At 36.0% G+C, this 17,662-nt stretch overlaps 1 protein-coding gene across 3 annotated transcripts in view; it reads left to right on the forward strand.

Annotated features, from left to right (window-relative positions):
* The window catches only part of Sh (Potassium voltage-gated channel protein Shaker), a 756,962-nt gene extending 740,314 nt beyond the window's left edge, over positions 1–16,648 (forward strand). The window contains exons 10-12 of one of the 3 annotated variants that reach the window (XM_073977152.1): positions 7,593–7,783; positions 8,541–8,981; positions 16,191–16,648. In XM_073977152.1, coding sequence (XP_073833253.1) covers positions 7,593–7,783; positions 8,541–8,974 — 625 coding nt within the window. In that variant the 3' untranslated portion in view covers positions 8,975–8,981; positions 16,191–16,648. Of the gene's footprint in view, positions 1–7,592; positions 7,784–8,537; positions 8,982–16,190 lie in introns of all 3 variants that reach the window. The other 2 variants (XM_073977151.1, XM_073977150.1) reach the window with 2 other exon arrangements.
* Positions 16,649–17,662: the final 1,014 nt, after the last annotated feature.

Genomic DNA, 17,662 nt, shown 5'->3' on the forward strand with positions numbered 1-17,662 from the left:
ATTTATAGTTATAGATCGACGATTTGATATAGTCCCCATGGAACGGTACCTCCCGAATTTCGGTATTTTAAAAGTTAGCCACATTGTTTCGACGAAGTTGATGAAATTTGGTATTTAGCCTTCTTCATAAACGAAAGAAAACTAATTTTTTCCATTTTATTTCAATACAATTTGTGGTGGAGGGTATAATAAGTTCGGCCTGGCCGAACTTAACGCCGCTTTTACTTGTTTAGTTGTAAAATTGTAGTGCCACCGTGGTGCAATGGTACGCACGCCCGTCTTGCACACTAAAGGTCGTGGGTTCGATTCCACGGCCAGGCAACATCAAAAATTTCAACGGTATTATTATTTTTAAATAATGTACCTATATTCAAATCAGATTTAAGCCATTTCGGTTGGATAGTGGCTAAAATCTAAAACATGTCGAAACTCAAGCGGTACAGTTCAATGGCGGCTATATCAAAATGTGGAATATTTTATGCCCCCAACGCACAGTGGTGGCACTAACATGGGAAGGTGTGACAAAAATACTTCTAAATATTATATCGAACTGAAATTGTTCTCAATGTGTCATAGTGGCCTAAAAACACCCTAAGTAAAATTTTGGCCCAAAATTTCGCGTGGTTGCCATGTAATGAATCTTTCTGAATTGAAGTATTTTACTGTTACCAAAATATTTTTCAACCGAATTTGCTGTAATCCGGCACTGCATAGCCAACCTCCCTCCGAAAAGTTGTCAGTATTGGTCCTTTATTTGGTATACGCCCTATATGATGTTTATATCGATTTATTTAGGCAGATGTCAAGCAAATATTCTAAGCGAATATATACTTATAATGAACTCAGACTTCAGAACACCATCTTATATAGAAATGTCATATCGGTCCACTTTTGACCACAGCCTCCATATAGGTTTACCATCCTTTCCTTGGTACTTTATAAGATTTAACCACATTTGTCTTCAGAATAACTTGTAATAATGTATTTTTGGTTCTCAGTACGGGAAAAATTCTCCACTTATTAACGTGGTCCAATATTAGGGTGTCCCAAAAATAAAATAAGTTACTTGTTAAAGTGAATACCCCCAATTTTTTTTCTTTCGCGAGTTTTCATTACACTAAATGTAAGAAAGGATAGTAAAATTACTTAAAAATATTCCAAAAAATATAAATTCAGCAACTAAAAAAGGGAGTTAAACTTATGGTCATAACTGCCAAAACAGCAAATTTCCGCAAAAAGTCTATACAGTTTTGAAATCAACAAGCGCTAGGCTTCAATTTGGTACTAGTGCCCATTCTTGCGAATTTTTGGAAAGTAACTTAAACTTTAAGGAAATCCATACATCTATATTAAATATTTTCATTTTGACCGATATAATAACCAAAATATATGACAACCTTTGCAATTTAGAAGAATTTTCACAACTATAAAAATTAAGTTAAGTCATTTTACTAAATGATTCAACTTAAGTTAAGGCGTTAATGATAGTCCTTTGTTTCATAAATTCGCTTAGAATATAACCAATTTTTTTTTTTTAATTTTTGAATACAATTTTTTCTTCAAAATTAGTCATGTTTGTGATGCTTTTTCTCCTTAAGAACCGCCAAAAATGGAAAAAATAAGTTGAGTTTCGAAAAATGTCGAATGTTTTGAAGCGATTTGCATTTTGAAATTTTTAAAACGATATCATATTTTTTTTGATTTTTGTCGTTGGGCGCATCCACTGTGCAACGATGAATAAATGCCAAATTTCAGCTCTTTCAGTTGGTGGCTAAAACCTTCAAAATTAACAAAATCGGGAGGTACCGCCCTATTTGGGCTATATAAAAACATTGACCTATACAGACTATTATCTGTCGAATTATTTTATACCCCCAACGAAGACTAAATGCCAAATTTCAGCTATTTGAATGTGGCTAAAATCTTCAAAATTACCAAACCGCATTTATACCAAAATAATTTCAAAAAAATAAAAATTTAACAAATATCTCAATAAACAAGTGAGCAAAGGCTATAGTCGAGACGGAACCGACTATATGACACCACTACCCATGTACATAAGATTTCCACTGGTAAACATTTCTTTTAGGGAATATTATCTGACTACCACTAAACTCAATATGTTCATTCCTCTGTGGGACCCGCATTAGCCAACAAAATTTTCTGACGATCCGATCAAAATTGCCACTGGTAGCTTTACCGACTATTGTGATATCTCCCTTGTTTGACCACCTTCGCCTACCTTTTTGCATTAATGTAATGGTGATATTTTCTTCTTCCATTGACAGGCTATACCGTTGGAATACTCCTACTAGAAGCTGATATATTCGCATAAGAATAAAAAGTGGATGTTTTCTCCAAATAAGTTTTTTGCCCATTCCGACCCATGAATATTATATGGCCACCACCAAAATCAGTAGTCTCCTTCCCCTTTGGAACTCCCATTAGCCCTAAATTTTAGTTACGACCATATCAAAATTGAGACCTGTAGCGACATTCCCAAAACAAATTTAATAATGGGACTACCCTGTTGTTTGACCACCTACTCGAACCAACGTTACATCATTGTAAAGATGTTATTTTCTACTTTCATTGTCAGGCTTTGTATTTGGAAGGCCCCCAAACAAAGCTGAGATATTCGTCCTTACAATTAAAATCGCTAAAATGAAAACCTGTGTTGGATTAGCGACTACTTTACATCGTTGTAAAGCAGATATTTTCTTCTTTCTTTACCAGGTTTTTTTTTGTATACCCCTTATAGAAGTGGAGATATTCGGTTTGGAAAAAAAAGTTATATTTTTCTCCAAATAAGTTTTTTGCCCATTCCGACCTCTGAATATTATCTGACCATCACCAAAGTCAGTAGTCTTCTTCCCTTTCAGGACCCCCATTAGCCCTCCAAAATTTCCTGACGATCCGATCAAAATTGCGAATTGTAGCGTGATTTCCGATATCTCCGTTATTTGGCAACATACGCCAACCTACCATGCATCATTGTAAAAATGTGATTTACTACTTTCATTGCCAGGCTTTGATCTTGGAAAGTTCCCAACCAAAGCTGTGATTTTATTAAAATCGAAAAAAATAAAATTTGGGTTTTATTTGCGACTATTGCGATTTCTTCGTTGTTTGACCACCTACGACAATCTACTTTACATCGTTAGAAAAGTGATAATTTCGACATTCATTGGAAGGTTTTCCTTCTTGTATACCCCTTATAGAAGCGTAGATATTCGGATTAAAAAAAAAACATTGTCATTTTCTCCAAATAAGTTTTAAGTTCTTTTGACATTTGCATTTCGTATTACCTTTTCCAGCAAAATGTTGAATAGGTCACACGAAAGGCTGTCTCCTTGTCTGAAACCTATTTTGGTACAAAATTCTTCGGAGAGGTTCTTTCCAATTTTAACTGAGGACCTAGTATCAGTTAAAGTCATCTTACAAAGCCGGATGAGCTTTGCGGGGATACCAAATTCAGACATTGCATGGAATACCTTTGATCGGAGGGGACTGTCGAATGCTGCTTTATAATCGACAAAAAGGTGATATGTGTCGATCTGCATCTCTTGGGTCTTCTCTAGGATTTGCCGCAGGGTAAATATCTGGTCAATGGTGGACTTGCCAGGTCTAAAGCCACATTGGTATTGTCCAATTATTTCGTTGACCATTGGCTTTAGTCGTTCGCACAATATCCCTGACACTATCTTATAGGCAATAGGTAGAAGACTTATGCCCATATAGTTGGAGCATACAGTCTTATCTCCTTTCTTGTGGACGGGACATAGGATGCTCAGGTTCCAATCGTCGGGTACGCGTTCTTCCTGCCAGATGGTGCTAACTAGCTGATGCATACACCTTATCAGCACGTCGCCTCCGGTTTTAAACAGCTCGGCTGGTAAGCCATCGGCTCCTGCTGCTTTATTATTCTTCAGCCGGTTGATTGCTGTTTTTACCTCATCTTGGCCGGGCGGTATACATTCTATACTATCTTCTGGGATTGGATCTGTGGTTGATTGCTGTTTTTACCTCATCTTGGCCGGGCGGTATACATTCTATACTATCTTCTGGGATTGGATCTGTGGTATCTTCGTCGTCTTCGCTGCTATTGGATACCAGCAGATTGGAGAAATGTTCCTTCCATATCCTGAGCACGCTATCTGTATCTGTCACCAGATTACCTTGCTGGTCTCTACAGGAGGATGTGCCTGTACCAAAGCCATCTGTTTGAAGTTTCACTCTTTGGTAGAATTTTCGGACTTCATTCTGGCCCCTGTACATCTCGATTTTTTCACACTCCCGCATTTCCATTTCTTTCTTTTTTTGCGGAAAAGACGTTTGTCTTCTCTCCTTTTCTCCCGATATCTCCCTCGTGCGCTACGCGTTGCTACTGATTGTAAAGTAGCTCTATATGCCGCATTTTTCTCCTCGGTAGCAGCACGACACTCCTGGTCATACCATGAATTCCTTTGTGGAGGTCTCTGGAATCCAAGTATGGATTTTGCGGCTGTTTGCATAGAGTGGGCAATATTTTGCCATTGTGTTGTTATGTTATCGGGACAAGGAGTGCTCGCGTTAAGCAATTGGGCTAGTTGAGTGGAATATGCTGTGGCTATCTGTTGTGTTTGCATCCTATCGATGTCCAACTTCCGCGTTGTGTCTCTTCGTGCTTTATTTACAACGTTTAGACGGGTACGTACGATCGTACATCCAACACGCTGGATGAATGTCTTCCATCTATCACAACATGATCAATTTGATTACTTGTTCTTTGATCTGGAGATAGCCAGGTGCCCTTATGAATACCGAGATGATTAAATCTGGTACTGCTAACTACCATGTTTTATGCAGCTGCAAAGTCTATCAGCCTCATACCATTGTCAGATGTTTCACTGTGGAGACTGAATTTTCCGACTGTTGGGCCAAAGATATTCTCCTTTCCAATTTTGGCATTAAAATCGCCTAGAATGATTTTAAACTCATGGGCAGGGTAACGGTCATATGTTTCTTCTAAGCGCTCGTAAAATATATCTTTGGTCTGTTCGTCCTTTTCTTAAGTGGGAGCATGAGCGCAAATGTTGAAGAATTTAGATTTTATTCGAATTGCAGCAAGTCTTGTTTTAGTCTCCGACTAACTACGAATCCGCAACCAAACTCATGCTTTACATCATGGCAGCTATAATACAGTGTCACCTTTAGGTGTTGTTGTGACGCCTTACCCAATCCATCGTATTTCCTGTATGGCAGTAATATCGGCCTTGTACTTTTCAAGTACGTCTGCCAATGCGAAGACTGCACCTTCTTTATAAAGAGTGCGAACATTCCAGGTGCAGATTGCGGGGTTCGTCAACTTTAGAGGAGTTTGTATTTCTTTTCTTTCGTTTTTTCATAGTAGGCTGTTACTAACCCGACGCCCAAACCCAAGTTTTTAACGTTCGTATGGGTGAACGCGCGGCACATGTTAGCTCACTACCTTTAACGGGTGTTAAAGGCAGTTCCCCAGGTGACACCACGGGGAGGTCAGTGCCCACTTAAGATGAAAGAGGGACCAAGATAAATCCTGGGCTTTGCCATGTTAAAACCGGTCAGGACTTCCTTGGTATCTTCCATCCCATACGTCACCCGTTAATGAAATTTTAAGCACAGGAAATCTTCGTACACTATATTATAACTATGCACTTAATTATATTTTCGGCATTTGGATTTGTTAGCGGAATATTTTGGTATCTCTGACGCAGGGACTCAACATAAACATAATTACCGACAATTATCGATAACTTTCATTTCATTTGCTAATAATTTCGGTATTTACCGAAATGTTTCCGAAAAGTTAACGACCAAAAAAGTTGTCGCTTTTCATTCATAATTTCCCGTTTTTATTTTAACGATTTTTGTCGGTAACGACAAAAAAATTACAGTCGTGAATAGATCGGTTTGTAGTCCGTCGGCTCCTGCTGTCTTATTATTATTTTTAGTTGATTTATTGCTCTCATAGACTCACTATGGCTGAGCCGTATACATTCGATTCCGTCATCTGGGATTGGCGCTGTGATTTGTTACTAATAGCTTAGAAAACTGTTCTTTCCATATCTTGAGTACGCTTTCTGTAGCAGTTACCAGGTTCCGATACACGTCTCTACAGGTGAATGTTCTTGTACCGAAGGCACCAGTTTGATGTTTTTTTCTTTTGGTAGAATATTCTTTAGTAGTAACATGACACTCTTCATCAAACCATACGCTCTTTGGTGGAGGTTTTTCGTATCCAGGCACTGCGGCTGTTTGCCTGGAATAAGCAACCATTGCGCTGGTTCATGCTGATTCTTGAATTATAGTTAACATTCTTTTTCTAAAAGTTGAGTTCCAGTACCTCCCGCAAAAAAAAAAAACAAAAATTGTTTAACTATTATATTAATTTGAAGCTTTCCTACCACCCCATACATAAAAAATATTTCATATTGTTTCATCATAATTGTCTGATCTCACAATTATGTACAACATATATTGAGATTATTTAAGAATATGTTAATTAAAAAAAAAAGAATTTGAACTTCTAGGAACATTTAAAAATTATTAAAAATCTATTATTTTCTCTAGTTTATATTTACAAATAAAATAAAATAATAAAGGTATATATTCAGGCTAGGATGATAGATATCCAGGAAGAGATTAGATTATAAACTCTCTCTTCTCTTTCTTCGTTTTGTACTAGGGATAAATCACGAACCTAAAATTGAAAACCTTATTCAGGAAAACTAAACTGTCAAAATAAGCTTTCTACTCTCTAGCTTTCGCTCTCACACCACTTGATCTGCGTCCAATTAATACTCTTTACCTTCTACTAAAAACCAAAAAAGCTCAACATTTAATCTCATACTTACTTTGAGTTCCTTAACATAACATTTTCTTCCTACATTTTTCTAATTCTATATACATATATAAATACCTTAACATATGTATATAAATATATTTATTAATTGTCTAATATATTTTATATATAAACATAAATACATAACATTTTTTCTAACACATTTTATATAAATATAATTATTCTTATTATTCAATTAAAATAATAAAAAAAACAGAAAATGTTTCAAAATTTTTGCTCCATAATTTATATTATATTTGTATTTTCATTTTTTTGTTTTTTTATCGTTCGTTCGTTTATATACATCGTACGTACTCTCTTTCTTCTTTCTCTTCATGTCGAAAAATAAAATCAAAAAAATAACGCCAAAAAATGACAAAATGTCGAAACAAACAAATCATATTTGTCCAAATATTCCCAAACAAAATCAAAATCAAACGACAAAAATAACAATTACCAAAATATAACTTTGCCTGTGAAAAATATACCAATAACCGTTCAATCCCGTTAACCGAAATTCGATTATGTTTTTCCCACTCTTATCACCGACACCACCAACCATCACAACATTGCTGCCCAAAATTTGCAAACAAAAATTATGTCACACGAATGTCAAACAAAATAAAATAATGAACAATTCGATCATGGTTAACCTGGAACCACAATCTACGAAAAATATGTTCTTGCGTTTTAAATACTTGTCTGTGGTTGCTAAAACAAATGCATATAGGCCGGTCGGAGTTTGGGGAAAAATTGTGGGATCACTGTGTGCCATTGCTGGTGTCTTGACAATCGCTCTACCGGTACCGGTTATTGTCAGTAATTTCAATTATTTCTATCACCGTGAAACGGATCAAGAGGAGATGCAGAGCCAAAACTTCAATCACGTTACTAGTTGTCCATATTTACCTGGTACATTAGGTAAGTCTGAGTTTAATTGTATAACACCTTTCCGTTTTTTGCGCTCTCTCTTCTCTCTATATACATATATAAATTGTTCTCTTTCAAATGCTTTCCTTTTTATAACAAAACACATCCAAGTAACATGTCCACAAGAAAACAACACCAGTAACAGTAAACAAAAAGAGAAAGTTGTATCTCTTTTTCCGATAGCTCTCTTTTTCGCTCGCTCTCAGTAGTTAGGCACACAAACTAAAAAATCGAACACCTGTAGCATAGAGACTAACCAACCACATGCACACTTTGCTATGAAGCCATCATAACATTCCAAAGGACCTGAGATATCCTTAGATATTCCTTAACATTGATATTTCCTCTCCCTCCTTCTCCATCTTCCCTAGACCGTGAAAATCCCCTCCGCCAAGATAATACTCTATACACCACTAAGTAAAGTAAAGCTTTCTCGTTTCGATTGTTACAAGTTCACATTTTTGCTCAATTTTATATTTTTTATTTCTTTTTTTACTCCCCTAAAACCAACAACAACAACAAATATTTCAACAAAAATGGTCTAAACCAACAAACTAAAACTGATACCAACAAAAACAACAACAACACGATCCACCAAATTAATGATCTGCATCAATCATCAATCAATACCATCATCCTGTAACTCTCTTTTGTGTTTTTGTTCTTTTTCGTTTCGTTTGCGCATTGTTTTATCACAACTTTGTAATTGTAACCGCCCTCCCCACGTTACTCCTTGTTATCCAAGTAGGTCAACATTTAAAGAAATCATCGTTGTCTGAGTCCTCATCAGATATGATGGATTTGGATGATGGTGTTGAATCAACGCCGGGACTGACTGATACGCATCCTGGTCGTTCGATGGTTCCATTTTTGGGAGCCACCCATCAACATTCTCATATAGCTCCAACGGCATCTGCCGCCGCCGCCGCTGCCGTCGCCAATAATACGGCGGCGTCTGCTATAACCACAACCCTGCCAGCAACGCCTCAGCAACTGCAACAAACGCCGACGCCAGACAAACAGCACCAGCAGCAACAACACCAGTTGCAACAGCAGCAACAGCAACAAATCCAGTTGCAAAATGGCTATAAACAATCTGCCATCAGTGTTACCAGCAGTGGTAACATCCAGACACATAGGCATAATAATGCTTTGGCCGTTAGTATCGAAACCGACGTTTGACTACTGGGTAAGTGCCTGGCTCTCTGAGTCTTTTTTTCTCTCATCTCAGTTGATGTTGTTGTGAATTTTTTCTTTGAATTTTTGAGTTTCAACTATTAAATTTGTTTGATTTAATGTAAATAAAATTGTTTTTAATTTTTTCGTAATAATAAAAAATTATTTAAATATAAAACGTATTTTTAGAAACTCAATAAAACGATCTCTTATCCTGTGTATTTTTTTTGTGTGTAACTGATTTCTTGTGCTCATCGTACTTTTTGTACCATAATGTACGCTCTTAAAACGTACAACTAACTGCTTAGCAAACTCTTTTGTAATTGTTGAGAAAAAGTACAATTTTTATAAATACCTACTATATCTTGCCTCTCTTTGTGTTCATTACATCTTATATCTCTTGGCTCATTAACTCCTAATTTGAGATGAAATAAAACAGTGGTATTTTATTTTGTAAAGGAAACAAGAAGGAATGTCCTTTCTTTCTCACGAAGGGTTTAAGTTTCTTATTGAGAAACTGGAATATGGAAAAAAGCAGGAATAGCCAATGGGCGCTTACTGAGAGTAAGCGAGCGTAACTTTTAATGTAAAACACTTTGAAATATATTCTCATTTGCTCTCAGTAAGCGCCCTCTGGTTATCCCTGCTGTAAAAAATGCCTTTTTTTCTCTTCTTGAGGGAGAAAGTAACTCCTTTCTTACAAAGTACCACAATAAATTTCCTCTCATAGCCATAAAGTTCGTCTATTTTCCGTGTTTCTCAAGAATAAATGTTGAATAAGTAATTATTCTGTAACGATGACATTCATGGTTTCAAATCTTCGTTAAAAGATATTATTGAGATCCCACTATTCGATGGGTAATCTTAAGACTTAAATAGTACAATATGACTTAACCTAACTTAGATTAGTGTGTAAAAGAGAGAGGTAAAGTACATACATGTGTACGAACCCTACTGCCATAAACCATATGGAGAGGTCATAAGCACACTTAGTTACCTCACATGTGGTAAGCAAACACGCTACACATGGTTATCAGTCTGCAGTATAGATTACATCCCGCATTATCTGATTTTATTCAAACGAACTACAACATGTTTATCAGTGTCAAGTGGACTGTATTTTATAAAAATATATCCTTGTTTAACTTTGCAACATACTCCCAGCTCGGGGAATACCACGGTCTTCGATGTCATCATTCACCTATTGTTTCCATCGAAGTCTTGGTCTACCAGCTATTCGTTTACCGTCTTGTAACTCAGGTGCATTCGCCTTTTTAAGCGAAGCAACATTGTACATTCTTACGACATGACGAAGCCAACGCAATCGTTGCAGCTCAATACGTCTAACTATTTCGATGTCTGTATATATTTGTTATAGCTCGCGGTTCAATCGACGCCGATACGGTCCTAATAGATAAGCATTAGGACTAGGCAACACTACGTTGATATTGCCATTGGAATGAAAGGCATTTTTAGCCAGCGTACGTAAAAATACTTTATGAAACATTTCCAATGGTTTCGTTTCGTATTTTCTATAGGAACAATACAAAACGGAACATAACCCATGTTCACCGAGATCGCTGTTTTGCTTAGTTTGGTTTACATTCGTGAGTGCGAACAAAACGAATAGCGATAACTTCTCAATTCCAAAACAACAGATGGGAAAAAGAAAAAGTTCAAAACACATGAACGATCCAATGAATTATTCGTTTGGTGGTTGAAGTATGTTGGTGTTAGCTTATAGGGTTCTTATGCAATCAAATATGTGTGTGTTTGAATGTGGAATTGATCATTTCGCACATCAAATGTTTGCCAAACATTCTTTTTGTTTCGGTAGTGAATGAAATAACTCGACAAAGCATAGCCGAAGTACATTTCAATAATCGTTTTGAGAGCGGAATGATTCAGAGCAACTGAAAAGTTTGTGACTCTGTGTGATTGGTACGGGAATCGTTTTGTTTGTTTGCGTCCATTGTTTTTAGCATAAACGTACTCCGTACGGTTTGACGTACGACCATGTGTTACGTTGTTTATAGTGACATGAAAAAAAAAAAACAATTTTCCCAAAAAATGGAAATTATTTGTAGACATTTTCGGCCGATCATTTTTCACAACCTTCGACGTGGATACTCACGGCAAAAGGGGATCAATGAAATTTAACAAATGTTTGTATGACGATGAAGCACCATCCCATTGCACTGTGAAAAATCGGTTTAATGAATTCAATCGTGAACGATGTTCTCTCATAGACGAACGCCGTCAAAACATAGCCGTTGCGTAAATGAACTGATAACACTGCACCACAAATTGCGGGTCATGGTCAGGGGGGTGGGAAATATGGCCTATGTCGAGGGTCTTGGCCACATTTTCCAATCGATTCGGATAAAATCTTGTATTCTGTTTTTTAGAAGTAGAAAAATAGCCCTCATGTAACGGTACCACTCAAGTTAACGTTCCCGTCCAATATTATCTGAGAGGTGAAAAATTCCAAATGGAATAGATAGTATTAGGTCAGAAGAGCAAAACCCCAAAGGGCCTTTAATTCTCAGACCATTTTTTATTTTATGATAAAGTTCCCATATAACTGTTCCACCCAAGTCCACGTTCCCGACCGATTATATCTGGGTGGAGAAAATTCCAAATTGTTCCACCCAAGTCCACGTTCCCGACCAATATTATCTGGGGGGAGAAAAATTCCAAATTGTTCCGCCCAAGTCCACGTTCCCGACCGATATTATCTGGGTGGAGAAAAATGACAAATTTTTTTGGAAACCCAAAAAGGTTTTAGTGTTCCCAGACAATTTTTTTATTTTATAACAATATTCACCAAGTCAACCTTCCGGACCAATATTGATTGTGTGGTGAAAAACTCCAAATGGAATAGATGGTATTAAATCAGGAAAGCAAAACTCCAAAAGGGTTTTGGGTTCGCAGAACAATTTCGTCTACTTCCAAAGAAAAAAAAAAAAAAAACATTTCAGCCAAATCGTTTGGAAAATGTGGCCAAGACCCCCGAAATTGGAAAGATCTGGTTCTGGCAATTCCGAAGCATGGACCTACATTGAACATTTTTTGGCAAAATATGTTCTTCACCCTTGGCAACTAAGATAACAAATTAGAGCCTAATTAATTAGAAACTGTGGCCAAGATCCTCAAATAGCCAAAATCAGGGAGTACCTATATACGAAGGCTATAGCAAAACGTAGACCTATATTGATAATTTTTTTGGCATAGAGGGTTTCTATTTACTCAGAATACCAACAATTGGCAAAATTACTTAGAAAATGTGGGTTAAACGTAAAAAATACTCGGAATCGGGATATACCCGAAACAGCAATCGACTTTATGGAAAAGCCAAATCCAGCGACCATTCAACGTAGGACGGCCAATTCTAAGTGGTAGACCACAATTTGTTTGCCTGAAAGACGAATAAAGCAAATCATTTTGAGCCATGACAATGCGAGCTCCTTTACATCAGCTCAAACCACAGCATTGTTCACCACCGCCATACAGCCCAGACTTACCACCCAATGACTTATTTGTATTCCCACATATCAGGAAAAATATGCGTGGTCGACAGTTTTCGTCGCTAGAAGATGCTGTTGAAGCGTTCAATAACCATGTTTTAGAGGTGCCTGAATCGGAGTGGAAAAAGTTCTTCGACAATAAAGGCACCTTACATGATAAATATAAGGGTTTAAATTATAATGTCAGAAAATTATCTGGTAGCACTTGCATTCATCGCCAATGGAGATTGGCCCATAAATCTTTCGATATATTTTTTATACCCTCGGCATTTATGCTAACGGGGGTATCTATATACACTTTCATACGGGCAAAATGTGCCTAATCGAAATAATGGTTTTAGACCCCAACATCCATTTCAGTCAATTTGGAGTTGATTTAGCTATGTCCGTCCCTCTGTCTGGCTGGAGCGCACGATAACTCTAAAACGGATCAACCGATTCGGTCCAAAATTGGGCTTTAGTAATATTTTGTCCAAACTTAGTTAATGTTCGAAGATGGGTTATATCGGTCCACTCCTTCCGGTACCTCCCCCACAAAAGTTCAAAAATGTTCGAAAAAATTGTGCTCACGATAAGTCTTGTAGGGAGTTAGTGTTTGGTCCATACTTTACACATCCTAATGTACATAGATATAGATCAGGTTCCAATATGGACTATATTTGTTTACTCCTTCGTGAACCTCCCACACAAAATTTCAGATAAGTTCACCTTAAGACCTGATCTCGAATCACTTAGGTTTTTGTTGAAGGAACTTACATTCGCTGCCTCCATTACGACGATAAAAGTTTTTTTAGTGGCAAGTCCATGCTTCTTGAAAAAACAACCCAAAAGGGGTTAAAAACCCACTATGGCACCATATGCAGTGGCTGGAGAGCACGATAGCTCTCGAACTGATCAACCGATTTGGTTCAAAATTTAGCCTTCGTCATATTTTGTCCAAACTCAGTTTTAGTTCGAAGATGGGCAATACCGGCTCACAACTTCTGGTACTTTCCACAATATTTAAAAAAAATGGGGCATCAAATTTGGTCCTAATATGTTGTCCAAATTTAAAATGGCCCATATCGGTCCACTCCTAATGGTACATCCTCCACAAAAGTTCAACAGTTGTGTCTAAGTGCAGTTTATGTTCTGTTCTAACTTCGAAGATCCTTTGCAAATGTATCGTCGTGGTCCTGTTTACCGCGTTATTATGTTTTTCGTGGACAACTCCATGTTTCCTGGCATACTGGTGCAAAAGTGAAATAACTAGAAGGCGCGATGTATATCGAAAATATATGACTCCCAATATATATATAGTCGTTTTAATTCCGACTGGAACATAGGGCCGTACTCCCAATATAAGATCCTTTAAGTACTTCTTTCGCAACACTTGTGAACTTTAATCCTAATCCACATTATTGTCGGCAAGTTCAAGTGTCCAAAAAGGGCTACTAAATTCTCAAAAGACCCTAAATACATTCCATCTGTCCGTAGGTGAAAGTTTCACTTCACATAGGCTGAGGGTATATCCCTGTCAGCAAAGGCGACTGATACATTTTTACTTGTTTCACTCATACATTAACACATTTTTTCGTTTTGATTGTATTATATAGCTAACTCAAACACTTTATCTAATGGGATAGCTGAAAACAGTAATATATGTACATATATATGTATACATATATGAATGCGAACAGCTTGAGTGTCTATCTATCAACCCTGCTACATTAATATTCTTCAGGTTCTACCGTACAATCACTCCTTCCGTTCCCTTATTATGATATCTGTATATTTTACCATATTTCTTTCTCTTTTCGACAGGAGGGTGTTTCACTCTCTCGCATGATTCCTCTTCGGTTTGCCACGTCTTGATACCGTACCGTATTTCATGCTAATACAACCATGGATTCCTTGGTGAAGACCTCTGGAAGTACGTGTTTTCAGACTGTTTGAATGTAGAGACTGTTTGTATGTAGTAAAATACCCAGGAAATGTCGCCAACATCACTGAGGGGTATTTTACCACCGTTAACCACCCTTTAGCGTGCAAGGCGGGTATGCATACCATTGCACCACGGTGGCACCCTGAGTATTTTAGCCATATAAAATTGTCGGCGATAAAAAATAGGCCCCGTATCATTAAGGTGATATGTATCAGTATGCACTCAATTATAGTCATGTTACTTTACTTATCTGAGGTTACCATTTGTTACCATTTTAACCTGCAAAGCATTCCATAACCCCAAAAATTGGTAAAACTGGAAACTATTTTTAACAGTGTGAGAGAAAACAAAAATCCCTTTCTCTTCTACCACAGGCTACCAGACAAATTTCTGCAGGTAAAAATGGCAGAACTGATTTTTCGACATTTTTTCACGATTATTTGACAATGAAAAAAAAAAGAACAAAAACATAAGAAAAAGGTGAACGCTGACAAAACAAAATTAAAACCTGTGAAATAAAAAAGAAATTTGAATTTTTATGTTTCTTTTTGTCATTGCCACTGTTCATGAGAGATTTTTTACTGTTTTCTCTTTTACCACTTTTACTATTAAAAAGTAAATGAACAAAGCTTATATGAGAGATGACTTCTATATACTTTTGGGAATGTTTATACAAATTTGCCATTTATATCAGGTATCGGCATCCATACAGATAAAGTATGTGCGGTCACACGTATACGACATCGACAGCGTAAATTTCGCTCTCTCCACAAACATCGTGTGGGTTATCGCATTGCTAAAATTAAAAATCATTGAAAAAAGCGACGGCACAACCTTCTTCGTTGACTTCTGAGTGAAGACTAAATGGTCGTTGTTTTGTTGTTACACTCATTAAGGGCACATGTGCCCCTTTTTGTCGGATACTGATTTATATCGCGTAGAACATCTATAATGTCATGATCATGACATCAGCCATTTCCTCTTCTTAGCCGCTGGTTAAAGTATAAGTTTGATCAGCTCCTTCAAAATAAAAAAACATCAAAATGGGTATCAGTGAATATTAAATTGACTTCGATGGGCGTTAGCAGGGAGAACTATAATTTCACATGTAGCCATACGTCTTTGTCACTTACATAGTTCTTGTTTAGACATTCTATCAAACATAATGGAAAACTGAGAACAAGACATTATTTGTGTTAGGATGCCACCATAAATCGGTATTGATGACAAAATAAATAAAATAGAATGACGCAAGTTTGAAACCATGATTGTCATTATGTTATACATTTATAAAACTTATCAAACAATATCTTAATCAACTATCTCAGATGCAACATTTTTACAATTTTTAATTGAGTTAATTTTCTAAAAAATCATTAAAATAATTCTCTAATTTACATAATTAGTCAACTTTGTTGTTACAAATTTGAGCTTATTGAAATTATGAAATATTTTTTAGTATAATTGGAAACAGTTTAAGAGATTTGTGATAGTTTTTATTTATTTTTATCGTAACAAATTTTCCTACATATATAAAATTGAAATATTTATTAACAATAAAAAAACAATTCAAGGTTTACAATAAAATTGAGCTTTTATTTTCTTTTGCATTTCAAAATGAAAACAAAACAATTTTCAAAACAATCAAAAACAACATCTTAAATCAAAACCAATAACGAACGGCAACCTCAATCAACAACAACAAAATTGAAACTGAAACCGAAACGTATTACGATTTTAACCAAACCAAAAAACAAAAATACTTTTATAGTAAAAAAGACGTTACGTGCGATATTTTGGCCTTGTACAATACGTTGGATGCCAGAAACGACTACCAAAGCTGTTTAAAATTTAAAATAAATAATTTATGCAAATATTTAATTTTAAGTAGTAATTTAATTAAATTGAACAAAAAAAAAAACAGAAAAACACAAAAATCTTAATTAGTAAAATTCAAAAAACAAATTAAGAAAAACAAAAAAATTGCAAAAAATTATGAAAAAAATCAGAACAAAAAAACATCGAAAAATTTCACTAAAAAGAAAACAAAAAGCTAGCAAATAATAATTTAAATTAAAAGAAAACAAAAGAAAAACCTGAAATAGGTAAAAATCTAAAAACAAATTCAAATATTAAAGATTTCAATAGGAGAATTGAACAAACAAACGTGAAAGCAAGAGAAAAAAACAAGCCATTCATGAACAAATCCCAAAATTAAAAACATAAAAATTCATTTGTTTGAAACCAATGAAAATGCATACATAGTTTCCAAATAGTTTCGGGGATATTAGCCATAGCAGGAGTCTCTAAACTTAAATTACCTCCCTGTTGTCATTCACAGGTAAAATAGATGGAAAAGGATCCACAACAACAAATCAGCATTAACATTATTTACAAACAGAACAACAACATCAAGGTAATACATGAGAAAAGAAAATTAAATTCAAACATTGTTAATTTAGGTAGTTTTGAGGAGTAAAATATTCGATACGAGTAGCAGGCAAATATGCAGTAATTATGAAAGGCACAGTGGCTTCCAAATACAAAATAACATTTTTACTTACGAAATTCTGTGATAAATTTGGAAAATGATAATGATCTAATCAATGTTGCGCTAAGCAAATTTGGCTGTAAATATGATTATGCAATGATCTTCTTCTTTTCAAAAATAAATAAAGATACAACTTTAGTTCTTGACAGATCCAACCGCAGATAGTGGCAGAATGACCAAGATACTCTGTGAATCGAGCCACTTTCTAAGGTGTTGATTCCATTGTAAACGTCCAAAGAAACTGTAGCCTCTAAGAAGACACTCATGCACTCTTCGTATAGACCCTGCAAATATTTGGACCCACATGAGCCAGCCAACCGATTACAAAGAAATGCAGACAAGCTTCAAGCTTCCTTATGCATTGTCAATGGGCTGAAATTTTTCTTTAAAATTTTACAATATGTGGTTTTAATATTTTAGTTATTACTAAGTAATGAGTAACGGTGACACAAGCTGATTGTGTTGAAATACAAAAACGGAAGTTGTGAATTCAACGCTCACCGTCGGCAACCATTTTCTTTTAATTCGAAGAGCCGAAGATGCTCATTCAAACGTTTAAACAATCCCTAATGTTCGCGAGCATTTCAGAGGGTGAAGTGTGCTACCTTTCGGAAGAAGACAACATAAAAATGAGGAGTGTGGTGAAATTGGACAAATATTCACCTCAACAGTTCAAAAAATTTAAGATATGT

Source organism: Musca autumnalis, unplaced genomic scaffold (genome assembly GCF_047663935.1).
Source record: "Musca autumnalis isolate F117 unplaced genomic scaffold, ASM4766393v1 scaffold_3, whole genome shotgun sequence".
NCBI classification, from domain to species: domain Eukaryota; kingdom Metazoa; phylum Arthropoda; class Insecta; order Diptera; family Muscidae; genus Musca; species Musca autumnalis.